This window comes from Halteromyces radiatus (genome assembly GCF_025201355.1).
Source record: "Halteromyces radiatus strain CBS 162.75 chromosome Unknown BX664scaffold_7, whole genome shotgun sequence".
Classification (NCBI taxonomy): Eukaryota; Fungi; Mucoromycota; class Mucoromycetes; order Mucorales; family Cunninghamellaceae; genus Halteromyces; species Halteromyces radiatus.
The window spans coordinates 1,204,362-1,225,450 of NW_026251693.1; the positions used below are offsets into that span (position 1 = coordinate 1,204,362).

The 21,089-nt window shown below is 32.8% G+C and overlaps 10 protein-coding genes across 10 annotated transcripts; 7 read left to right on the forward strand and 3 right to left on the reverse strand.

Annotated features, from left to right (window-relative positions):
* The first annotated feature begins 36 nt into the window (after positions 1 to 36).
* On the forward strand, positions 37 to 3,101 carry BX664DRAFT_388239 (uncharacterized protein). Its single transcript, XM_051549458.1, has 2 exons — positions 37 to 765; positions 844 to 3,101. The coding sequence occupies exons 1-2, from the start codon at positions 119 to 121 to the stop codon at positions 3,053 to 3,055; spliced, it is 2,859 nt and encodes a 952-aa protein (XP_051397799.1). The 5' UTR covers positions 37 to 118; the 3' UTR covers positions 3,056 to 3,101.
* Positions 3,102 to 3,347: 246 nt separating this feature from the next.
* Positions 3,348 to 5,087, forward strand: BX664DRAFT_339907 (WD40-repeat-containing domain protein). The gene is made up of 8 exons (XM_051546722.1): positions 3,348 to 3,478; positions 3,558 to 3,704; positions 3,777 to 3,909; positions 3,985 to 4,076; positions 4,156 to 4,224; positions 4,296 to 4,540; positions 4,609 to 4,687; positions 4,756 to 5,087. The coding sequence occupies exons 1-8, from the start codon at positions 3,368 to 3,370 to the stop codon at positions 4,930 to 4,932; spliced, it is 1,053 nt and encodes a 350-aa protein (XP_051397800.1). The 5' UTR covers positions 3,348 to 3,367; the 3' UTR covers positions 4,933 to 5,087.
* A 122-nt stretch (positions 5,088 to 5,209) lies between these two features.
* Positions 5,210 to 5,362, reverse strand: BX664DRAFT_245353 (uncharacterized protein; the record flags this gene model as incomplete). Its single annotated transcript, XM_051540246.1, has 1 exon — positions 5,210 to 5,362. A coding segment is annotated over one exon (153 nt), but the record flags the coding sequence as incomplete, so codon positions are not given.
* Positions 5,363 to 6,456: 1,094 nt separating this feature from the next.
* On the forward strand, positions 6,457 to 10,053 carry BX664DRAFT_339909 (Hamartin protein-domain-containing protein). Its single transcript, XM_051546723.1, has 7 exons — positions 6,457 to 7,537; positions 7,611 to 7,673; positions 7,767 to 7,983; positions 8,061 to 8,731; positions 8,809 to 9,344; positions 9,403 to 9,636; positions 9,707 to 10,053. The coding sequence occupies exons 1-7, from the start codon at positions 6,512 to 6,514 to the stop codon at positions 9,978 to 9,980; spliced, it is 3,021 nt and encodes a 1,006-aa protein (XP_051397802.1). The 5' UTR covers positions 6,457 to 6,511; the 3' UTR covers positions 9,981 to 10,053.
* An 88-nt stretch (positions 10,054 to 10,141) lies between these two features.
* Positions 10,142 to 11,675, reverse strand: BX664DRAFT_361408 (isochorismatase hydrolase; the record flags this gene model as incomplete). Its single annotated transcript, XM_051548243.1, has 4 exons — positions 10,142 to 10,597; positions 10,687 to 10,812; positions 10,866 to 11,033; positions 11,670 to 11,675. The coding sequence occupies 4 exons, from the start codon at positions 11,673 to 11,675 to the stop codon at positions 10,211 to 10,213; spliced, it is 687 nt and encodes a 228-aa protein (XP_051397803.1). The 3' UTR covers positions 10,142 to 10,210.
* On the forward strand, positions 11,629 to 12,596 carry BX664DRAFT_339914 (NADH-ubiquinone oxidoreductase complex I, 21 kDa subunit-domain-containing protein). Its single transcript, XM_051546724.1, has 4 exons — positions 11,629 to 11,876; positions 11,961 to 12,068; positions 12,133 to 12,297; positions 12,351 to 12,596. The coding sequence occupies exons 1-4, from the start codon at positions 11,732 to 11,734 to the stop codon at positions 12,422 to 12,424; spliced, it is 492 nt and encodes a 163-aa protein (XP_051397804.1). The 5' UTR covers positions 11,629 to 11,731; the 3' UTR covers positions 12,425 to 12,596.
* Positions 12,597 to 13,097: 501 nt separating this feature from the next.
* Positions 13,098 to 14,670, forward strand: BX664DRAFT_317137 (P-loop containing nucleoside triphosphate hydrolase protein; the record flags this gene model as incomplete). The annotated part of the gene is made up of 4 exons (XM_051542736.1): positions 13,098 to 13,191; positions 13,283 to 13,749; positions 13,799 to 14,042; positions 14,105 to 14,670. The coding sequence occupies 4 exons, from the start codon at positions 13,098 to 13,100 to the stop codon at positions 14,668 to 14,670; spliced, it is 1,371 nt and encodes a 456-aa protein (XP_051397805.1).
* Positions 14,671 to 15,204: 534 nt separating this feature from the next.
* BX664DRAFT_339918 (uncharacterized protein) lies at positions 15,205 to 17,192 on the reverse strand. The gene is made up of 3 exons (XM_051546725.1): positions 16,778 to 17,192; positions 15,888 to 16,708; positions 15,205 to 15,808 (listed from the first exon to the last, which is right to left on the reverse strand). Exons 1-3 carry the CDS (start codon positions 17,094 to 17,096, stop codon positions 15,641 to 15,643), a joined length of 1,308 nt encoding a protein of 435 aa, XP_051397806.1. The 5' UTR covers positions 17,097 to 17,192; the 3' UTR covers positions 15,205 to 15,640.
* A 519-nt stretch (positions 17,193 to 17,711) lies between these two features.
* BX664DRAFT_339927 (transcription initiation factor IID, 31kD subunit-domain-containing protein) lies at positions 17,712 to 18,503 on the forward strand. The gene is made up of 4 exons (XM_051546726.1): positions 17,712 to 17,881; positions 17,946 to 18,082; positions 18,131 to 18,256; positions 18,312 to 18,503. Exons 1-4 carry the CDS (start codon positions 17,749 to 17,751, stop codon positions 18,456 to 18,458), a joined length of 543 nt encoding a protein of 180 aa, XP_051397807.1. The 5' UTR covers positions 17,712 to 17,748; the 3' UTR covers positions 18,459 to 18,503.
* An 893-nt stretch (positions 18,504 to 19,396) lies between these two features.
* BX664DRAFT_339928 (uncharacterized protein) lies at positions 19,397 to 21,033 on the forward strand. Its single transcript, XM_051546727.1, has 5 exons — positions 19,397 to 19,511; positions 19,581 to 19,689; positions 19,791 to 20,052; positions 20,137 to 20,729; positions 20,783 to 21,033. The coding sequence occupies exons 1-5, from the start codon at positions 19,436 to 19,438 to the stop codon at positions 20,964 to 20,966; spliced, it is 1,224 nt and encodes a 407-aa protein (XP_051397808.1). The 5' UTR covers positions 19,397 to 19,435; the 3' UTR covers positions 20,967 to 21,033.
* The last annotated feature ends 56 nt before the right edge of the window (positions 21,034 to 21,089 follow it).

The following is a 21,089-nucleotide window of genomic DNA, read 5'->3' on the forward strand; positions in this document are numbered from 1 at the left end:
CCTTTTTTTTTTTTTTTTATTCTTATTATTATTTTTTTTTTTTGTACTTATTACTTTTTATACCATAAACTCTATTCATCAAACTTAATAAAACGAACTCCACTTTATTATTATTATTATGAAAGACGGTTTCAAGACCATTACTATTGAACCGTTCAATGGTTACCTCGACTTTCAGGGACCTATCAATCCTCAAAAACCTTCAGGCAATCTATCACTTAAAGGTGACATTCGTATGGAACTTACCAAGTCTGTGAAAGTAAAAAATGCAACCATCAAGTTCAAAGGTTCTAGTCGCGTTTGCCATCAAAATACTCTAGATATCATTGATGTTAGTACACCTATATTACCTAAACTCAAGACTCAATTATTCAATTCGACTACTTCTTTGGGTCCAGGTAAAGTGACTTTACCTTGGGAATTGGAAATCCTCAATATCTACCCTTGTAGTGTAATGATCAAACGTGTTAGTATTCATTACAAAATCGAATTGACCATTTCTTTCGGCTTACACCGTACAGTTACTGCTGAATATCCTATCGTTATTCGACGTCATCTATTACCTTGTCTAGAAGTAACTCCTTTGGTACCAACAAAACTATATACAAAGACCATCTCAACAAAATTCCATTATGAAATCAATGCTCCTAGGATTGTATGTATTGCTCAAGAAGCTATTCCTGTTGCTATCAAGCTTTTGACCATTGGAAGTCAGAAACGTGTACTTAGTGTACGAACTCAAATCATTCAAGTGGAATTGTATAGGTAATAAAATATATATATATCATTATCTAAAAATGTAATATACTAATATATATATATATATATTTATATATTAATTAGGTGCAACAGTCTACCAAAAGCCGACGCCGATATGACCAATTTCAAAACACAACTTTTGAATCAAAAAAGTGCAACATCATCATCATCTTCAATTAGTTCAGGGAAAAAGGGAGAAGCCAATAAATATGCAAAATACACCAAACGAACAAATCCTGCCATTATACATACTCTCGATGAAACACAACTCATGACATCCAGTCAACCACTATTAATCCGTCATCCACTAGGTGAATATTTGACATTGGGATTCGAATCTCCATTGGCCGCTATATATCATCAACTCGAAATTACTTTTCAATTTGGTGCCAGATTTGAAGACATTCGTGCAAAAATACCGATCCTCGTTGCCTCTGCTCCACCATCTATCAAGCAAACAACAACAATAACATCAGCGACTTCAACAACTACTACTACCGGCAAACAAACTCAACAAACGGATTCTCTTCCTTTGGCTCTTTATCCATATGAAAAATTACCTGTATGGGAACCTATATGTGTGACTGATGAAAATCGACTTGGCCGTAATAGATCAGCTAATAAGACACCAACTCCATCAACAAATAGTAGCAGTGACGCTGCGGATGAAGAAGATGAAGAAGAAGTCGGGGGTATTCTTGAAATTATGGCAAATTACAATAATAGGAACAACAAGAACAACAACAACAGTGATAACACCAAAATGCAGTCTATATCCGACAATCAAAATGACTCGGGTTTTCTTGGAGTTTCCCCAACACAATCACCTTCTCAATCATTACGACGTGCTCATTCTGCTGCCAATTTGACAACAAATCAACATCAGTCTGACAACAGTAGCAATCAACCATCTAGCTCATCATTGAAAATTACACCACATCGTCCACCATATCAAAAGTCATCAAAAAATACCTTGTCATCATTGTACAATAATAAACCATTATCCATCAATCAACAACAGAAACATCTCAGCTCTGGGAATTTGGATCAATCTACAGGAATGTGGCCACGACCTGGAACAGAAGTACCACATCAATGGCGGCGACGAAGTAGTAGTCAACCCTTTGTACCCGTTGATAATACCTCTATGCGACCTCCAAAAGACCCTAGACGTATGATGAATCAAACCTCAGCTCTATCACCACCAGCGACAACATCACCCATCCAAAATTACAAAACCATCAAGAATACAGCAAGAAGCAAATCTCCATTGAAAAATAGCATCAATATACAGACTCCATCTTCAACGCCTTCAGCATTACAACCTTCACCAGTCACTCTTCCTTCCGACAAGGCTATTCATATACCTTCTACAGAGGATTCTTTAGCAGATATGAATGATTCTTTGATTGATGGCTCAGATTCTTCCTCATATATGGCAGAAAGTCTTAGCAGCGTATCTCGAACTGATTCCTCTTTGAACGATTTGCAATCTCGTCCAGCTTCAATTACATATGCACCAGCACCTGGCTTGCCTTCTGATATACAGCTTCAACCTCAAGATACCAATCCTGGCGCTCTTTTGGAAGAATATTTTATCCTTTCTCCTGGAAGTCTGGCATCCACACCTGTTACTTCACATTATAATTTTACCGATTCTTCATCCTATCCTCGTGAACAACATCGGGCATCTATTCAATACACTCAGGGATTTACTCGCAATGGTACACAAGGATTACGGCAATATCATCCAAGGGCAAACTCAACCGATATGCTATCAGTGATTTCCACAGCACAATCTTCAGTATTGGATCCAGATGAAGATATTATGCAAATGATGCAAGCCATGGAAATTAGATATCAACAACAATTAGCTCAACGACAATCTTTGGAACAACATTACACCTATGCAGAATTACCACCGATTCCATCATCGTCACAACCAAGAACAACAACAACAACACCTGATGAAAGAAATGAACGATGTACAACAATTTATTATGAGGATGATAGTGATGATGATAATGGAGATGATGAAGTGGATACACATGGAATGTATGATTCAGATGATTCAGATGATGATGATGGTAACAAGTCTACAAACAAGTCGGATGCCAACGAGCAAAACACCAATCAGCTTCCTACCAACTCTCCACCACCAATAGCCGTCTCACCTTTGCCACCTTTACCACATGAACAGGATGAAAAAAAAGGTCAAGATCAAGAAGTATTGGAAGAAAATCCAGAACCAGTATGTCTTTGCCCCAAGCATGGCGTGATTGTACCTCGTAGATAGATCCTTTTTACCCTTTCTTCTTTTCTTTTTTTTATGTATGTAGCCGTATATATATATCTATATTTATTCTTGTATTTTTTTTTTTTTTATTTATTCCCTCCTTTTTTTTTTTTTTTTTTTTTACCTCTCATTCTTTCTTTCTCTTCCTCTTATACATATAACATATTTCCTTTACCTCTGCCATCGTGAATAGTACTCATCAGATCGTTTATACTCCGCAATGAATTTTTGAATAAAAACAAGCATTTTTTTTTTATATATTTTATTTTTTTTTATTCTTTTTCTTTACTTTCTCGACTTCACTTTTTTACAATGGATGATTCAACTGAAGTAGACAACGGAAAGATTGTATACGACTGGAACCCACCCACTGGTATCATCGATCAATACTATTACCATGGTGAAACCATTACGCAAGAAGAGGTAAAATAATAGTAACATAGTAGAAATACTCTTTGTAAAAAATGGAATAGGCAAGAGTTGAACTAACAGGTACTTATAGATGCGCAAGATGTTTTCCCACTCCAAAATCAAAGAATATAAAGGACATAAAGAAAAAGTACATACGGTAGCTTGGAATTGTGATGGACGACGACTCGCTTCTGGTTCAGTAGACAAAACTGCTCGTGTTTGGATTCCTCATCGTGGAGTAAGTTCATTGACAAAAAGAAAAAAAAAATTATATACATACCTAATTCTCTTTTTTTTATGGTATATGTAGACGGATATACGATATTCTACTGAACTCAAAGGACATACAGATAGTGTGGATCAGCTGGACTGGGATCCTACTCATCCTGATCATTTGGCAACAGCATCTTGTGATAAAACAGTACGTATTTGGGATCAACGATGTAAGTCTTATAGAAAAAGTTGAAAAAAAAGGTAATAAAAAAGTTGACAATATGTTCCTTTTCTTTGATGAATAGCTGGAAAGTGTACCGCTGTGGTCCAAACGGGCGGTGAAAATATCAATGTCTGTTGGAGTCCTGATGGGGATAATATTGCTGTTGGTGACAAAGTAAATTCAAACAAGGAAAAAAAAGAAAAGTGATGGAAATAAGTGATTGATGATGATAATAATCCATATATTTATATAGAACGATACCATTAGTATCATTGATACACGAACATTCACTATCTCCATGACACAAAAACATAATGTTGAGGTAAATCAATAACAAAAAAAAAAAAAAAATATTTTTTTTTCGATGATCGATTCATTATTTTTCATTATTAGGTGAATGAAATTGCATGGAACAAGGCCAACAATCTTTTCTATGTTACCACTGGTCAAGGCACAGTGAAAATATATGAATATCCTTCTCTCAAACTTTTACAATCTTTACGTGGTCATACAGCCAATTGTTATTGTGTGGAACCGGATCCTACATGTAATTATCTAGCTGTTGGTTCTGCTGATGCATTGGTCACTCTTTGGGATATCAAATCAAATGTTTGCTTGCGTACCTTTTCTGAACTTAGGTAATCATATTAAAATATAAAAAGAAACGAACTCACTCATTCTGGATATTTCAATGATTGATGGATAGTTGGCCTGTACGCACATTAAGCTTTAGTTATGATGGTCAATATATTGCTTCTGCTTCTGAAGACAATTTTATCGACATTGTAAGTGAAAAAAAAATTTATTTCTTAATTGACTGATTTCTTTGTTTTTTTTTTTTTTTTTAATCAAGTCTCATGTGGAAACTGGACAATCTGTACATCATGTTGAATGTGCTGCAGCAATGAACACAGTGGCATGGCATCCAAGGGATTATTATTTGGCATATGCTGGTGATGAAATGGGAGCAGATGGAAAATACTCTGGGAATCTCAGGATTTTTAGTATCAAGGACCAAAGGGATCAATAACAAATGCCTTTATAGAAATAGATATCATTCCAACAAAATAAATAATCCTATCTTTTGTATATATATATAATATTCTTCATATCTTTTTTTTTATTATTACTATTATTAGTTATTTTACATCGTATCAAAATAAATATATATTTTATTTTATTTTATTTCATTTCATTTGATAATTTCAATGTGATATTGGTGATGATGCAGATGATGATGATGATGATGATGATGATGATATGGATCTTTTTTGATGTGATGATGATGGGAACAAAGAGGGAGTTTTCCTATTACGTCTTTTGATTATATCGGTTCTTAGAGCAAGTGGACGTACGACACCATGTAATTTTAAAAATAATCCGCAAGCGTTACAAAGTGGTTGACCAAGATGATCTCGACGCCATAAGGGGGTGGTAACAACGTGACAATTAGTACAGGATATAGATGGACCTTTTTTATTATTCATCCCATGAGATTTTTTATGTCTTTTTTTAAATCTCTTTTTAGGATCTTGTTGAAAGGAGGATTGATTCATTTCCATCTTGTAAAAATCATCAAGAATCCATTGTGATGTATTCAATGGATTACCAGTAGAGTTTGGACAGATGGTCAGTGGATCATTGTTTGGATGAATGGAATGCATTGCCAAGTTATGTTGCGATGGAATCATGCTAGTATGATCACCAGTGATCGTATTTCCTGAACCCACGTGTGTTGTTGATGATGATTCAAACACCGTCATGTACCTTGATGTATTCAAAGCAGAAGAGATATGTATGTCTTGATAAAAAGAAGAAGAAGAACATGACGATGATATATCATCTATTGGAGAGGATGACCAATAAGAAAGAATAACTCCATTGTTGGATGTTACCCTATGATTATCATACTCAGTGGAAGAATACATTATTTGGGTAATGAAGAAATAAAAAAAAAAAAATGATGATAAAAAAGAAAAGAAGAAAATGGTTCAATCCTTTAGGATGCTTTTTAAAATGGTGAAATTAGTTTAACAAATGACGCTTGATATCATATCAAAATAAAATAAAAAAAAATAAAAAAATAAAAAAAAAAGTGGTACAAAGGCCCCTCTCCCTTTTTATGTGTCTCCTTTCATATAAAAATAAAGTATTATAATAAAGAATTTATAATAAAAAAAAAAATAGATTTTCATGACAGGCCTCCAATATTATGTACCGTTGCTAAAATAGGAAATGCTAGCCACTGATAGTAACTGATACAGTTTTTGCCTTATGACAGCTTATCGTCAGTTTTCTCTTATTATTGTTTTTTTTTTTTTCGTTATCATTGTTTCCTTGTTTTGATTATCACCAATTGAATAATGGATGAGATTAATCAGAGAGCAACATATAATTTAAGGAATTTATCAATTGGGTTCAAGCTTTTTTATATTGTGACCATGGTTGATTTCAAGTTGAAAGTTGAAGGCGGAATATCAATTGTCTCTGGATTTACTCTACCAGTCTTTTTCTTTTTTTTCTTTTTTTTGTCTCTCTATTTTTTCTTTTTTCTTTTTTTTTTTTTTTAAACCTTTCACGTTTATATGTAACTTGATTGTTATTTCTGAATGGTCACACTGAAAGATATCTTACGATCTGCGACACAAACTATTCGCCAAGCAACGGCAAAATCAACTGGTCAAAGCACGTTGGATATCATTGACAATTACCTTGATGAACATCCTTCAGAACTTGTTACAAATGCTACCATCAATGGAAACAGCAGCAACGTACCAACATTAAACTCTACGCCTTCATCTCTACTTGTAGCAGCTGCGACTACCACCAATCTCGCAAGCAATACAAGCACTACTGGTGTATCAGCAAGCTCGAATACAACTTCTTCTGGCAGCAACAATTCTATTGCACCTTCAAGTAGTACTGGCAACTTGGAAGACAATGAAACACATACCGCCATTGATAAACTCTCTTCAGAGCTCTTCTTTTTATACAATACCACCATACTTTCTTCACCACTTGCTGTCACTGTCGTTTCTTGTACAGCCGAAGCTCAACGACTTCACAATCAACAATATCTCCTACTCTGTTTTATCCATGCTCTTCTTCCTTTACTTGGTCCCAGTCGTATCTTTCAAACATCCTGGTGGTCCAAAGCTCTTCAACCTATTCTTACCACAGCAGCTTATACCGATCATATTAAACAACAAGCAAGACAAATTGTTATCACCAGTCTTATTTTGGAACAACAAATTATACGGCAACTTGGACAATACAATCCGACAAGTAGCATTTTAAAACCAAAATATGCAACTTGGACTGTAGATTATTATCTGGAATGGGCTAGAGAATATCAAGATCGTGAACAACATCAATTAGATGCTTTGGTTGATAAACAGGAACAACAACGGGAGGAAACACCATTAACAGAAAAGGCCAAAGATGATATACGATTACAACATCAAGCTTTATTAGATATGGAACAAGAAGAATGGTCGAAAAATCTCATGTTGATCCTAATGTCACTTGGTGCTGCTGAAACAAAACCTTTCTTTTGTCTTTTGGATGGTTATTTCCAATCAAGTCAACATCGACTACAAATTGTTTATCTTCTTAGTGAATTCATGCTTCGAAAGGTAAAATTATAAACAATTTTTTTTTGTTTAATTTTATTTATTTTTTATTTATTTTTTTTTGTCACTTTTGTAGAGATCTCATGCTCATGAAATCTTGGAAACTCCTTTATTCCAATCCATGCTCAAGTCATTGATGGTAACATACAAAAAAAAAAAAAAAAAAAAAAAAAAAAAATTGGGATTTATAACCAAGAATATTTATATATTTCATTTCAATTTATTGCTTTAGTATGACAATTCAACTACATTAATCGCGATCTCGGTTACCAATTTGATTATGCTATTACCAAGGATATGCTCATTTTTGCCACCTTATTTACCTCAATTGTTTTATATCTTTGCACGAGCCATTTCTTGGGATCAATTACGTGATATGCGAAAAAAACAACATTCCTTGACAGCATCTTCACCTTCTACAAAACAAAAGACTGATTGGGATTGTGCAGGTATATGATAATAAAAAAAAAATAATTGTAATATAAAAATGAAATTTCCTTGTTGACTTTTTTTTTTTCCTATACAGATTATACATTCTCCAAATTGGCAGCACCACCTTCCAATCCTCAAACTGGACCTTTCTTTACAGCATTGTATGGTCTATACCCTTGCAATTTTTTGAATTTTTTACACAAGCCTTATGCATATTTTAAAAAGAATGGATTTACAGTACCTGAAGAATTTGATGAAGAAACCTTTCGTGTACGAACAATGGTGCAAGTATCAAGACATATGTTACATCCAAACTTGGTGACAATGGACCTAGAAACTGAATTGACAGATCGTTCAAGATGGATGAAGATGGAACCTCCTGATGTGATTGCAAGAATCATGAGTTTGGATCTTACCAATGCTGCTTCTCGTGTGGCTTTCTTTGCTAACAATGCTGATAATGATGATGATCAGAGCCGGCCTCGACATACAAACTCTATGGATCTTTTGGATACTTCTCTTTGGTCAGCTACTTCGACAACTTCAAAGGGTAGACAAGAAGATGAAGAAAAGGAAACAGAGAATGTTCATCCTCCTACATCCATCTGTTCTCCAGGTCATCAAGTATTATCTCCACCATCAACCAACAAAGGAACATCGGATACATTAGATTCTTCAACGAAACAACCCATGATATTCAATATTCTACAACTTCATCGTGCATTGAAAAGTGGTGCTGAAGTGCTCATTGGTGATGACATTTGGGTAAAAAAAAAAAAAAAAAAAAAAAAAAAGTTGGATAGTGATGATAATACTAATAAGATTTTTTTTTCATTTATTAGGAGGCTAGCTTGGAACATATCACATCTCCAGCATCATCTTCCTGTACTTCACCCAATCTAAAAGATGCACCAACTTCACTTATGGATCATCAACTTAATGCTGCGATTGGCGACTCATCATCGGAAACTCGACTTTTGATTGCAGCTTTGAAACGGGAAGTACTATTATTACGAAACGAATTAAACTTTGAACTCTTCTTGAAACAACAACATCTTCAACATATTGGACGATTACACCGGGAACATGTGATGGATAGCACAGTAGAAGCTGAACGACAACAACTTTACAATACCAATCGTATGCTCAAGGCACAACTAGCTCAAACCACTGCCAGTTTGGAAAAACTCAAATCAGAATCAGCTTTGGCAAGACAAAAACATATCAAATGGGAAGATGAACAATCCAATAAATTACGTGGTTATCGAGAAGCAAGGAAAGAATGGCAAGCTCATATGGATGTTGCCAATACTCAACTTGATGATTATCGTCACATCATTGCGGAACAACGAGAACAATTGGAGGAATCCAGAAAAAGGTAAAAATTCGTTATTATTTGCCATTTTTTCTTTCTTCATTAATTCGTATATAAATAGGACATTTGAATTGGAAAATGAACTACAAACTTTACAACCTGATTTAGAAAAAGCCTCTGAATACCAACATAGGGTACGACAGTTGACTCAACAAATGTTACTATGGGAAGAAGATACTGCACATCTTAAAGAACAGAAACGTTATATCAAAGGACTATTATCTCAATGGTGGAGCATGGAAGAATTGATAGCAAGTTTACAAGCTGAAAATCAAAAATTGATGGCAAGTCAAAGGTAATGATTTATTCCATGTCTTTTTTTTTTTTTTCTTATTTTTTTTTTTTTTTTTTTTTTTTGGCGGTAGTCAAGGAGAAAAAGAATTGGAAAAGTTGACAAAACAAGTATCCGAATTATCTTCATCAACTATTGACAAACAGCAATCATTATCCCCATCTGCATTGTTTACAACATTCAAGGATACCCAACAAGCTGAAATGGACGAAATGAAGAAAGTAGTACAAGAGTTAAAACAACAATTGACACTCTCTGAAATGGACAAGATCAAATACCAAGCTGAACTGGAACAATACAAGGCTCAAGTCGATAGTGATCCTCAACAATCAGTAGAATCAGAATAAAATTATTATACTTCTTTGATATGATTTCCACATAGTATCCCTCTTTCTTTTTTTTTTTTTTTTTAAAAAAAAAAAAGGGTAGTATTAGTTTTATTTGTTTCTATTATCTAGTATGTACATATTTTTATTATTTAATGAAAGAATCATTTTTTAACATATTGTTTGAGAATCAAAGTAAACACCAATTTTATTTCAAAACAAAAAAAGAGTCAATATAAATCATAGTTATCCTATGCTAAATGATAAAACGTAGGATCTGAAATCAAAGCTTGAGTAGAAGGAGCCACCATGATACCTTTCTCGATAAGGGATTGAAGAGTTTGGTCCAAATGATCAGGTATCACAGCACGCGTCGCATCTTTCACCAAGATAGTCTTGAAACCAAACTTGAGAGCGTCCAAACAAGTCATCTTGACACAATAATCGGCAGCCAATCCACATACAATGACAGTATCAATAGTATGTTGATATAAATGTTTGGCCAACGAGGTGATTTCATGATATTGGTTATCGGCAAACCCACTATAGGAATCTACATCAGGATTGGTTCCTTTTTGTACGATGATTTGTACTGCTGATTGGATATCTTGGACAAGTTCTGCCCCAGGGGTATGTTGCTTATCAAATCAAAAAAGAAAAAAAAAAAAGAAAAGAAATAAATAAAAAAAAGAAAGAAAGAAAGAAAGAAAGAAAAGAAAGCACTTACCACACAATGATCTGGCCATAATACTTGAATATAGGATTGATCATTATAGTTCAATTGAATGGTATCAAAAGGACGTTTGCTTGTATGATTGGATGCAAAACTGGTATGGTTACTGGGATGCCAATCCTAGAAAGAAAGAGAAATGATTACGGTTATCATTTATTTTGTTGTTGTTTTACCTGAGTGGCAATGATAAGACCTTGTCGAGCTTGAACAAAAGTAATGAGTTGTTGGACATTTGGGATAATATGGCTGGCTTCAGGCACAGGAAGAGACCCAGACTCTAAGAAATCGTACTGTATATCCACTAACACGAGTGCTATTTTTGAATGATGTGCTGAAGAGGTCTAAGAACAAAAAAAAAAAAAAAAAAAAAAAAAGGTTGAGAATGATAGAGTTTAAAAGAAGAATCTTACTTTTTGACTCTCTTACCATGGTGTGATAAGTGAGAAAAAGAAAAAAAAAAAGAAAGAAAGAAAGAAAATGCGAGGGCTGAATTTTTTTCGGGTCATTTGATTTTTATGCCAAAAAGGGATTTTTTCCTAAATATCCTTTATTGTCATAGATTGATGTCAAGACTATTTACAAAATAAAATTAGTTAACAATATAACTATCTTCTCTATTGAAAACAAGCAACATTTCCCATTTTTCTTTTTTCTCTTTTTTTAATATATATATATATACTAACATCCTTTCTTTCATGGTAAGATGCCTTATTATGGAAATAAGTTGAATGACCGGCAAAGGAAGGGCATTTCGACGTCACTTTGGGAAATAAGTTTGGTAAAAACTTCAGAATGAGTGAGTGGCAAAAAAAAACAAATTTCCAAGCTCAGTCAAAAACAACAAAAAAAACATTTCTATTTCTTTTTTTTTTTTTTTTTTTAATTCTTTACAGCAATCGTTCTTGTTTCCTTTTTTCCCCCACTCTTTTTTTTTTTTTTTTTTTGTAAGCATGACAATTATCAATTATTCATCTTACCATCATAAGTAATAACTTGACTTTTTTCTTTTATCATTCATGTTTAGATTATATAACGTACGATGCCTGTTAAAACCTTCAACAACGAATATCCAGTGATTGATACCGATCCTCACTTTTCTCGTGTGGTTCGTTACTTCAGAACTTCAGACTATGCTGCTTGGGCTGCTGGTACTGCTGCTGCTCCTGGTCTTTTACTTGCCATGGGTAAATTTATTTTATTCCATATCGACCTTTATTTTTTTTATTCATTTTTATTTTATTTTATTTTATTTTTAATAATGATATTAGAAAAAGTCAATCCTGCTGGACCTGCTCGTAACCTTCGTTTACCTCTTCGTTTGGCTACTATTGTAGGTGCATTCGGTGGTTTCTTATATGCATATCAAAATAGTAGTTGTAAGTTTTGAAAGTTCATCAAGATACATAATAGACTTATCTTTTTTTTTATTATTATTAATAGTGCGTTTCTGGGGTTGGACTGAAAATGCTCGAGAAGTAGCTAAGGATCAAGAAGAAATGCAACAACGTTTGAAGGAAGGCAAGTCTCTATATGGTGATAGTTTTATGCCTGAACATGTCCAAAATGAATCATCTCGTAATTCTCGATTTGCTCAATTAAAATTCAGTAAGTGATCTACATATATATATCCATTGATTTTAATAATATTCTTTCTATAGGTGCCTATCCTTGGTTCAACTTTGCCAATCATAACAACCATGGTGTTGATACCTCCAAGTACGAATCTTCTTAGATTATTTAGATCATTTTCACCTCCTTTTCTACCATCTCCTATTATTTTTATTTTATTTTAAAACAATCATACACATTTCCTTTTTTTTTTATAGTCTTTTATAGTTTTTACTTTATTCTTTTGTGTATAAAACTGAAATAAAGCCAAAACCTAGGTTTCCCTTTTTTGTTCATTTTTTTTTTCAATCTCAAATTACAAAATTAATCTTTTTTGGTGCCTGTCTTGTCTCTTTTTTTTTTTTTTTTTTTTTTCTGATGGTATGACATTAATGTCTTCTTTTTTAAAGTCGACAACTTCAACACCTGTTTATCTTGACACGACACCCACTTTACGTAAAAAACAACCATTCCAACAACATCAATACATTCAACAAGAACAGGAACATCTACAACAAGAAGAACACATCCAACATAGGTCTCACCAGTATCAACAATATAAACCTTATCAACAGCATTATGAAACAAATTCAATCTTGAAACCATTTAAACGAACATCATACATACATTCTTCAAGGCGACCATACACCAGCTTATCGACTACATCTTCATCATCTGTTCGATCTTATACCTGCCTTCTTTTTTTATGTTTGGCCACTTTCATCTCTTTTGGTGTCATCTATCAACTCTCTCCGTCTTTAACATCTATCTTTCAGCATCATTCTGAAGATGATAATATGTTTGTTTCAATTGTCCCCAAACGCATAGCTATCAAATGGCGTGGTTATCTTTCTCAACGATTTTTTGACTCGTCAGCTATTTCACCCAAATGTAAATAATCTGTTTTTTTCTTTTTGAAGATAATATGGCATAAAAAACAAAATATCTTACTTTTTTTTTTATTATTATTATTATTTTGTAGTGTATTTCCCTAGACATTGTCCTTCTTCAGATTCCACTTTGGATACCAATCATATGCTTATGTGTGCCAAACCAGTTCCCTCATTTATATTTGCAGGCAGTGAAATGAGTGGATCAAAATATGTCTTTGAACAATTACGCCAACATCCTCAAGTAGCTTGGACCATGGATTCTTCACCATTATCAACAGAAAATATGGAAAAAACATCATCATCATCATCATCACCCATCATTGGTAAAAAAGGCAACACTGGCTTTTCTTCCTTGGATGATGATGATGTGGATGATGGACAATTAAATAGTGATGCCGCCTTTGAAGCTTATCTCTCCCAGTTTCCTTTTTTGACTGACTACGAATTGAACAACATTGAAAAACAACAAGTGGTCGTTGGTGAACATGCTCCTCATTATCTATACAAGAGTTATTTTATTGCTCGGCGGATTCGTGAAACTCTTCCTCATGTCAAGGTAAATTTTATCTTTGCAATAAAATGATGACTCACATTCTTTTATATAGCTTGTATTTATATTACGGGATCCTATTGATCGAGCCTATACTCAATTTTTGAATGAAAAAGCATCTGCACGACATAAGGAAGACGGATCATCTCTTTCATTTGATTCATTAGTGGACCTGGAACTATCTATATTACGTCGATGTGGTCATACCAGTACACAAACAGGTTGGGAAGGGTTTGTTCGATGTCATCAAGGAAGTGAAATTCGTGCCACTTGGAATTTGACCAGTAATAATGATAGTGGTAAATTAATCAAAAAAAAAAAAAAAAAAAACTTTCAATTTATATTCTTTATTTCATAATAGATACTTTGAAAGTATATGATTCTTTGGCCAAAGGAATGTATTACAATGCATTGTTACCTTTCTTACAACAATTTCCTGCTTCTCAAGTATATGTAACCAGAACCGAAGATTTTATCAACAACCCTTCTCAATCCTTCCAAAAGTTGGCCAGATTTTTAGGCATTCAAGAACAATTTTTTTCGGAAAGGAACTTTTATGGACGAATGAAATCAACAAAAGATGATGATTTATCCTCCTTGATTCTACAACAACAACAATTAGGACGACATCTTCGACATCCATCTTCTTCTTCCTCTCGCTCACATCATTATCGACCACAACAAAGGGTACCAATCATGGCAATGGAACAAGAACTATCCGCCGATGATGAGGAAGTAGAAACATCATCATCATCGTCATCATCATCATCACAAAATAATCTGCCACATCAGCAAGAGGATGTATTAGACTTATCGATTCGATACCGTCTTGAAAAACTGTTCCGACCATTGAATCAACGATTGTTAGAATTGTTTGAACATGAAGACGATTTTCGAGGTTGGGATTATGATGTGGATAGAGGATAATTATTATTATTAGTTTTTCTAGTTTAATATAATATGTTGTTTAGTTAGAGTTCTTAATCCATCAATAATAAAGATTCGTTTTTTTTTTTTTTTTTTTTTTTTTTTTTGCTTTCTATTTTTTTTATTATTATTATTTCTTTTTTTGATGCTTCATTTTTATTGATATCTATTCACAACCTCTCTCTCCCTTTTTTTTTTCATGCGGCGGAGTACTAATGATGATCCATATTTCCTAAAAGTATAGCAAAGAGAAAAAAAAAAAAAAAAAAAAAAAAAGGAACTATGTCTTGTCATAAGATAGGCAATTCTCAATAAATAAATAATAAATAGAACAGATAGATGGATAGATAGAATAGATAGATAATCTCTCTTGAATGATATCATTTTTTTTTAGTATCAAAAAAAGAGGAGACACCAACAATACATATCATTGGTCATTTTTTTTTCGTTCCATAGTGTTACTACAAAAAAAAAAAAAGGTTCCATAGTGTAACGCTCCTCCATGATTTTGTCATGTCTTTGTCATCACATTTGTTTTTTTCCCAAAGGTACATAAAATTGGTAAACTGTTTATTATGATTATAAAAAAAAAAAAAGAGTATCAAACTAAAACTATATATATATATATGTAGGGAGAGTAAAAAGAATAAAATATGTAACTCATTTCATCGATGAGTGTTTTGTTTCTTTGCATCATTGGTCAAGGTAACAGATGCACGACGTTTATTGTGTTCATTTGTATCCTGGTCTTGATCGTTATCATCATTACTGTCATCACTTTCGTCATCGGGGATTTCCGGCATAAGGAGAGATCCATCTCCAGGATACTTGTAAACAGAACGAGAGGATGGAGATTCAGAAGATGTTGATTTATTGTTATCGAATGAAGAAACCGTAGATTCATCATGACCATGATGATCATACTAAACCAATAAAAGAAAAAAAAAGTTGGAGACAAAATGAAAATGTTCTATTTTTTTTTTTTTTTTACCTTGTTGTCCAAAGCAGGAACAGCCATAGTATTATGGAGCATTTGAATGAATTCACCTATATTCTTTTCAAAGGTTTCCAATGGATATCGTTTTGCCAATTTTGCAAAATGTTGATGTAAGCTGACGTCTTTTTCAATAACCAAAAACTATATATATATATATAAAAAGAAAAGTTCAATAAAAAATTCATTGACATGAATGAATGTCTTTTTTTAAGAAATTTACCTCTTTTTCACGTTCACGGACTTGAGTTTTGAATAAATACATTGTACGAGTCTTTGGGAATAATAAATGATGATCAGCCGCCTTAATCCCCCAATCATTTTCTAAATCATCATCATCGTCATCCTCATCATCTTCAGGAGTACGTTTTTGTTGTGTTGTTGAAGTATCATCCAAAGAATCATCGTTGTTGATATGATGATCAGGTTCATCTTCATCTTCCACATCACCATAAGAAAAGATTTCATAAATAGATTCCAAACCAGTTTGCATATCACACAAGTAACTTTCAATAGCAGCCTGAGTCAATAATTCCAAAAATAAGTCATACCATCTTGGAGGCATACCACCACCCATCACTTTTTGTCCAGCAAAAATCAAAGGTTCTTTTTTCATAGCTTCATCATCATCATCAGAATTCGTTTCCAAGGTTTGTCGTAACATATCAGCACTTGTTTTAAGAAAAGTTGGGATGGCTTCTACTAATCCAGGTGGTAATGATTGTTTATTATTATTATCTTGACAAGTCACACATTTTTGTAATCGATGTCGTCGACAATAATTTGGTATAATCATATGAGTCCATCTACAAGTACTTGTATCTTGATCAGTATCATTGTGATGATGATGGTGATGATGGTGATGATGATGACGACGACGTCGACGTCGGGTAGAAGAGGAAGAATGAATCACGTGTTGACTACTAGTTGATGTATCCAATCTTCCAAATATCAAATTTGTCAGTTGACAAAGGTGAAGGCGCTGTTCAAAATGACTGTCGATCTGAAAAGAAGGTCGTTTATTACGTTGACTTGATAAAATGCCTATAAAAATAAGAAAGAGTTATATATCAAAAAGTTGGATATTTTTTTTTATTATTATCATCTTTTTACCGGCTACAATAGATTCCACTGCATTTTTATCTTGTTCTGCTTTAGTTGCTGTAGCTACCCAACGTTGTTTTCTAACTTGAATAGCATCCTTGTCTTTATCTTGTAAAGGACTAGTCAATTCCAATAATTCAATTTGTGCTTGTTTCAATCTAGATTGAATAGATAAATATAAAAGATAATCCAAGATAATCTTATTCGTTGTACTGGGAGGTGGTACATTATGTTGAACAGGGGCAAAGATGAACTTGAGACTGGGTCGTCTTGTTGTTGTTGTAGAAGAATTCGGTAAAAGTGTCGTCAAATCTGACTTTTCTTGCATGGTTTTATATAAAGGAAAGGAAAGAAAATAAAAATAAAATAAAATAAAATAAAAACGAAAAAAAAAGGAAAAAAGGAAAAGAGGAAAAAAAAAAAAAAAAAAAAAAAAAGGAAAAAAAAAAAAGAAAGAAAGAGATTCCGACCTGATTGATTGGATGGTTCCTGCCAAAAAAACTCTCTTTTTTCTTAATTCTTTTCGGTTTTCCTTTGTCTGTTCCGATAAACGAGTCACAAGTATTATCTAGTGTGGAAATCAAATCTTTTTTTTTACCTTTTTATCAAACTCCCTTCACTCCCCAAAATCTTTATACCTGCTTTTATATTATTATAATTATTATTTTTATTATTGATTATAGTATTGTTTTACTCCTAGATACATATATATTTAACTTAATAGGAAAAAAGTAATCAAAAGTTGTAATCATTACATTTTTCCAAGTTAAGCTTATCTCTTTTTTTTTTTCATTGTCATTCACATGGGATATGCGGGAATGCTTTCATTCGGGTTCTCTCTCCCCCCTCCTTTTTTTTTTTTTTTTAAGACGGGTAAATGATTTTTTTTTGATATTTGCTGTGTTTGAATTGATGTCATGTTTTTTTTTTTTTTTTTTTTTTTGTTATTCGGCCTTTTTTCTTTGTTTTACTTCATCACTATGGCCAACCAAAAACGAGAATCAACTCAAGTTCAACCAGAAGATGCTACTATTGTTTCTTTGGTATTACAATCTCTTGGTGTTCATGATTATGATCCAAAAGTAGTACAACAATTACTTGAATTTGCTCATAGTAAGTTTTCACAAAGAGACAAGTTTATTTTATTTATCTTTTCTTTTTTTAATTGTTATATTAGGATATACAACTGACGTATTCCAAGATGCTTTAGTATATGCAGAACATGCTAATAAGGTGGATATTGATTTAGAAGATATACAATTAGCTATTCAAGGACGTGTGAATCATTCTTTTACTACACCACCTCCCAAAGAAGTAAGTAATATTTATTTATTTATTTTCTTCTTAACCATTTTATATTAGTTTTTATTAGAGTTAGCAGAAGAAAAGAACAAGACTCCTTTACCATTAATTCCTGAAAAGTATGGTAATCGATTACCAGCGGATAAATATTGTTTGACAGGTCTTAATTTCTCCATTGTACCAAACGTAAGTATATACATAATAAGGTCGGTTTTGCATCTAATTCATTATTCTATGATAGGCACCTCCATCACTTTCAAATACAACAACACAACAACCATCATCAACATCTTCAACAACAACAACAACAATAGCAGCAAATGATTCACAGTTACAACAATCAAAGAGAAGGCGCGATGATATGGAAGATGATGATTATGATTTCTAGTTACAATGTTTTTTTATTTAGTAATTCTTACTTGTATATACCACCTTTTTTTTTTTTATTATTATTATTATGATTATGATTACTTTTTATCTTTTTTTTTTTTGTTTGTTTGTTTGTTTAAAACAAATATGAATAAACGACATCATCATACTTATCTACTAGTTGAAATAATATTTATTATTATTATAACATGTCATATTATATGTGTCGTCTTTTTATATATTGATAAGAATCAGAATGAAGAACTGTGCTTTATCTAATAAGGTAGGATATACTTGTTTTAATATAGAGAGGATCATTTCTTTTGCATGATATTGATCGAATGGACGGACATTGAACCCATCCCGAGTTCTCTTTTTCCTGGGGATTTTTTTAAATTTGATTCACGAGACAGGTGACAGGTATGCACGTTTTTTTTTTTTTTTTACTGTCGTCATCATCATTGCAAATCATCATCATGATGAGTAATATTGATCTATGTTTATATAGAATGAGTTTACTAAAAAAAAAAGAAAAAAAAAAAAAAAAAACTTGGAGGATTCAGGGATGATGACAAGGGACTTAAATTGTATACTTCCCCTCAAATATATAAAGAATCTTTGAAGGATGGAAAAAACACATGTCAATATATAAATGTTCTAAAGAAAATCCACCTGACTTTTTTTTTTTTTTGCATTTCTCACTATTGAACTCAAAAAAAAAAAAAAGAACTTTGGAATGCTAGGTCAGGTTTATCATTTTGTATTGAATGGTGAGACCCGGGGACAATGTCGTGATCTGATTGGTGGATGACACCGTTCCGTTTCCTTTTTCAGTAGTTTACACTTGATTAGGAGGCAGTAAAAAAAAATCTGGTCTCCGAAAGTTTTGCTTATGTATTTCAACTTTTTCATTTTTCTTATTTTCTATCTTTCTTCTCCTTTTTTTTTTTTTTTTATTTTCTTTTTCACTTTTTTTTTTATTATTCTTTATTCAGGATGCCTTCTAATTCACACTCTCACAATAATCGGACTACAGCTACAAGTGTCCTTGTTATTGGCATGTTAATTTCCGGTAAGTCAAATGTAGATTTTATTTGTTCATGTAATGATTCGTCTCTTTTTTTTTTTTTTGTCTAAAAAGGTGTTTGCAATACAATTCTCAACAAGTATCAAGATATGCAATGTGTTGAAAACTGTCAAGCTTTAGATCCAGCAGAACGACGATATTATGAACAACCTGTTTGGCAAACGTAAGATAATAATGACCGAACAACCCACCGACCCGACCTATCACCGAGCTATTTTTTTTTTTTAATCTTCTCTAATTATCTATCAATTATCTATTATTTAGGTTAAATATGTTTGTTGGTGAAGCATTTGTTTGGACTGTATACTTCTACCAAAAATGGCAAAAGAGACGATCCAATATGACAACTTATTCCTCCCTTACTGAATACCCTCCTTCCTCTGTGCAACAAATGGATGCTTCCGCTATTATCGATGACGTAGTAGATCATTCTGCTAAAGATCATCCTTCCAACTTACCTTCATTACATGGTATCAAGGCTTTATTATTTTGGATTCCAACTCTTTGTGATTTGACTGCAACTACGGTAAAAAAAAAAAAAAAAAAAAAAAAAAAAAAAAAAAAAAAAGATCATCTTTGATTTATTCTCATTTTTATTTATTTCATATAGTTGATGAATGTAGGATTGATCTTGACGTCAGCTAGTGTATATCAAATGCTTCGTGGTGCTGTGGTGATCTTTACTGGTATCTTTAGTTATTTATTCTTACATAGACGACTTCGATTATTTGAATGGTTCTCCTTAGTTTGTGTGGTACTTGGTGTAGCGATTGTTGGATTATCATCCGTCTTATTTCCTCAAACTCGACCTGGTGTGGAAGATGGTATGTCGACTGATGTGGATTACTTATCCTTTGTAGGCGTTCTGATGGTTTTGGGTGCACAAATCTTTACAGCAACACAATTCGTAGTGGAAGAGAAAATTCTGGCACACTATAAAGTAACACCTCTCAAGGCAGTGGGATTAGAAGGCTCCTTTGGTGTGATCTCGGTTGTTAGTGCTCTACCCATCTTACATGTTTTATTCAGTAAACAATCCTCTCATTTTGATATGTATAGAGGTTTCCATGACTTTTTTGATCATCCTGGTGTATGGCAAACTGGTATCTTTATCAGTTTATCTATTGCCTTCTTCAATTGGTTTGGTCTTTCTATTACGAATAATATTTCTGCTACTGCAAGAAGTACTATTGATACCTCAAGGTAATATAAAACAATGAATTATATATTTATTAATATCATTATTATAATATTAGAACCTTATTTATTTGGATGGTTTCTATTTATCTGGGCTGGGAAATCTTTTCTTGGATTCAAGTCATTGGTTTCATTATTATGGTGACTGGTACCTTTTATTTCAATGGAGTATTACGTTGGCCATTTGCTCAAGATGAATTAGAAGAAGGGGAAACTGATCGTTTATTACCATCTCCAGAATAGACATATAGATAATAATAGAAATTATGTTTATATATACAAATACCAATAAAATAATATATATATATATAATCCATCTTGTTTTGTATGGGCTTTTTACGGTTTTAAGCTTAAAAAAAAAAAAAG

Excerpts from the sequence above, each read along its gene's own strand:
- BX664DRAFT_339928 (XM_051546727.1), top strand. The coding sequence starts at position 19,436 with ATGCCTTCTAATTCACACTCTCACAATAATCGGACTACAGCTACAAGT. Across the intron at positions 20,053-20,136 it reads GTGATTTGACTGCAACTACG|TTGATGAATGTAGGATTGAT; the intron begins GTAAAAAAAAAA and ends TATTTCATATAG. Across the intron at positions 20,730-20,782 it reads AGTACTATTGATACCTCAAG|AACCTTATTTATTTGGATGG; the intron begins GTAATATAAAAC and ends TTATAATATTAG.
- BX664DRAFT_339927 (XM_051546726.1), top strand. The coding sequence starts at position 17,749 with ATGGCCAACCAAAAACGAGAATCAACTCAAGTTCAACCAGAAGATGCT. Across the intron at positions 17,882-17,945 it reads ATTACTTGAATTTGCTCATA|GATATACAACTGACGTATTC; the intron begins GTAAGTTTTCAC and ends TTGTTATATTAG. Across the intron at positions 18,257-18,311 it reads ATTTCTCCATTGTACCAAAC|GCACCTCCATCACTTTCAAA; the intron begins GTAAGTATATAC and ends ATTCTATGATAG.
- BX664DRAFT_339914 (XM_051546724.1), top strand. The coding sequence starts at position 11,732 with ATGCCTGTTAAAACCTTCAACAACGAATATCCAGTGATTGATACCGAT. Across the intron at positions 11,877-11,960 it reads TGGTCTTTTACTTGCCATGG|AAAAAGTCAATCCTGCTGGA; the intron begins GTAAATTTATTT and ends TAATGATATTAG. Across the intron at positions 12,069-12,132 it reads TGCATATCAAAATAGTAGTT|TGCGTTTCTGGGGTTGGACT; the intron begins GTAAGTTTTGAA and ends TATTATTAATAG.
- BX664DRAFT_339909 (XM_051546723.1), top strand. The coding sequence starts at position 6,512 with ATGGTCACACTGAAAGATATCTTACGATCTGCGACACAAACTATTCGC. Across the intron at positions 7,674-7,766 it reads CCATGCTCAAGTCATTGATG|TATGACAATTCAACTACATT; the intron begins GTAACATACAAA and ends TTATTGCTTTAG. Across the intron at positions 7,984-8,060 it reads GACTGATTGGGATTGTGCAG|ATTATACATTCTCCAAATTG; the intron begins GTATATGATAAT and ends TTTCCTATACAG.
- BX664DRAFT_388239 (XM_051549458.1), top strand. The coding sequence starts at position 119 with ATGAAAGACGGTTTCAAGACCATTACTATTGAACCGTTCAATGGTTAC. Across the intron at positions 766-843 it reads ATTCAAGTGGAATTGTATAG|GTGCAACAGTCTACCAAAAG; the intron begins GTAATAAAATAT and ends TATATTAATTAG.
- BX664DRAFT_339907 (XM_051546722.1), top strand. The coding sequence starts at position 3,368 with ATGGATGATTCAACTGAAGTAGACAACGGAAAGATTGTATACGACTGG. Across the intron at positions 3,705-3,776 it reads TTTGGATTCCTCATCGTGGA|ACGGATATACGATATTCTAC; the intron begins GTAAGTTCATTG and ends TGGTATATGTAG. Across the intron at positions 4,541-4,608 it reads CGTACCTTTTCTGAACTTAG|TTGGCCTGTACGCACATTAA; the intron begins GTAATCATATTA and ends ATTGATGGATAG.
- BX664DRAFT_339918 (XM_051546725.1), bottom strand. The coding sequence starts at position 17,096 with ATGCAAGAAAAGTCAGATTTGACGACACTTTTACCGAATTCTTCTACA. Across the intron at positions 16,709-16,777 it reads AGTGGAATCTATTGTAGCCG|GCATTTTATCAAGTCAACGT; the intron begins GTAAAAAGATGA and ends TTATTTTTATAG. Across the intron at positions 15,809-15,887 it reads TCCGTGAACGTGAAAAAGAG|TTTTTGGTTATTGAAAAAGA; the intron begins GTAAATTTCTTA and ends ATATATATATAG.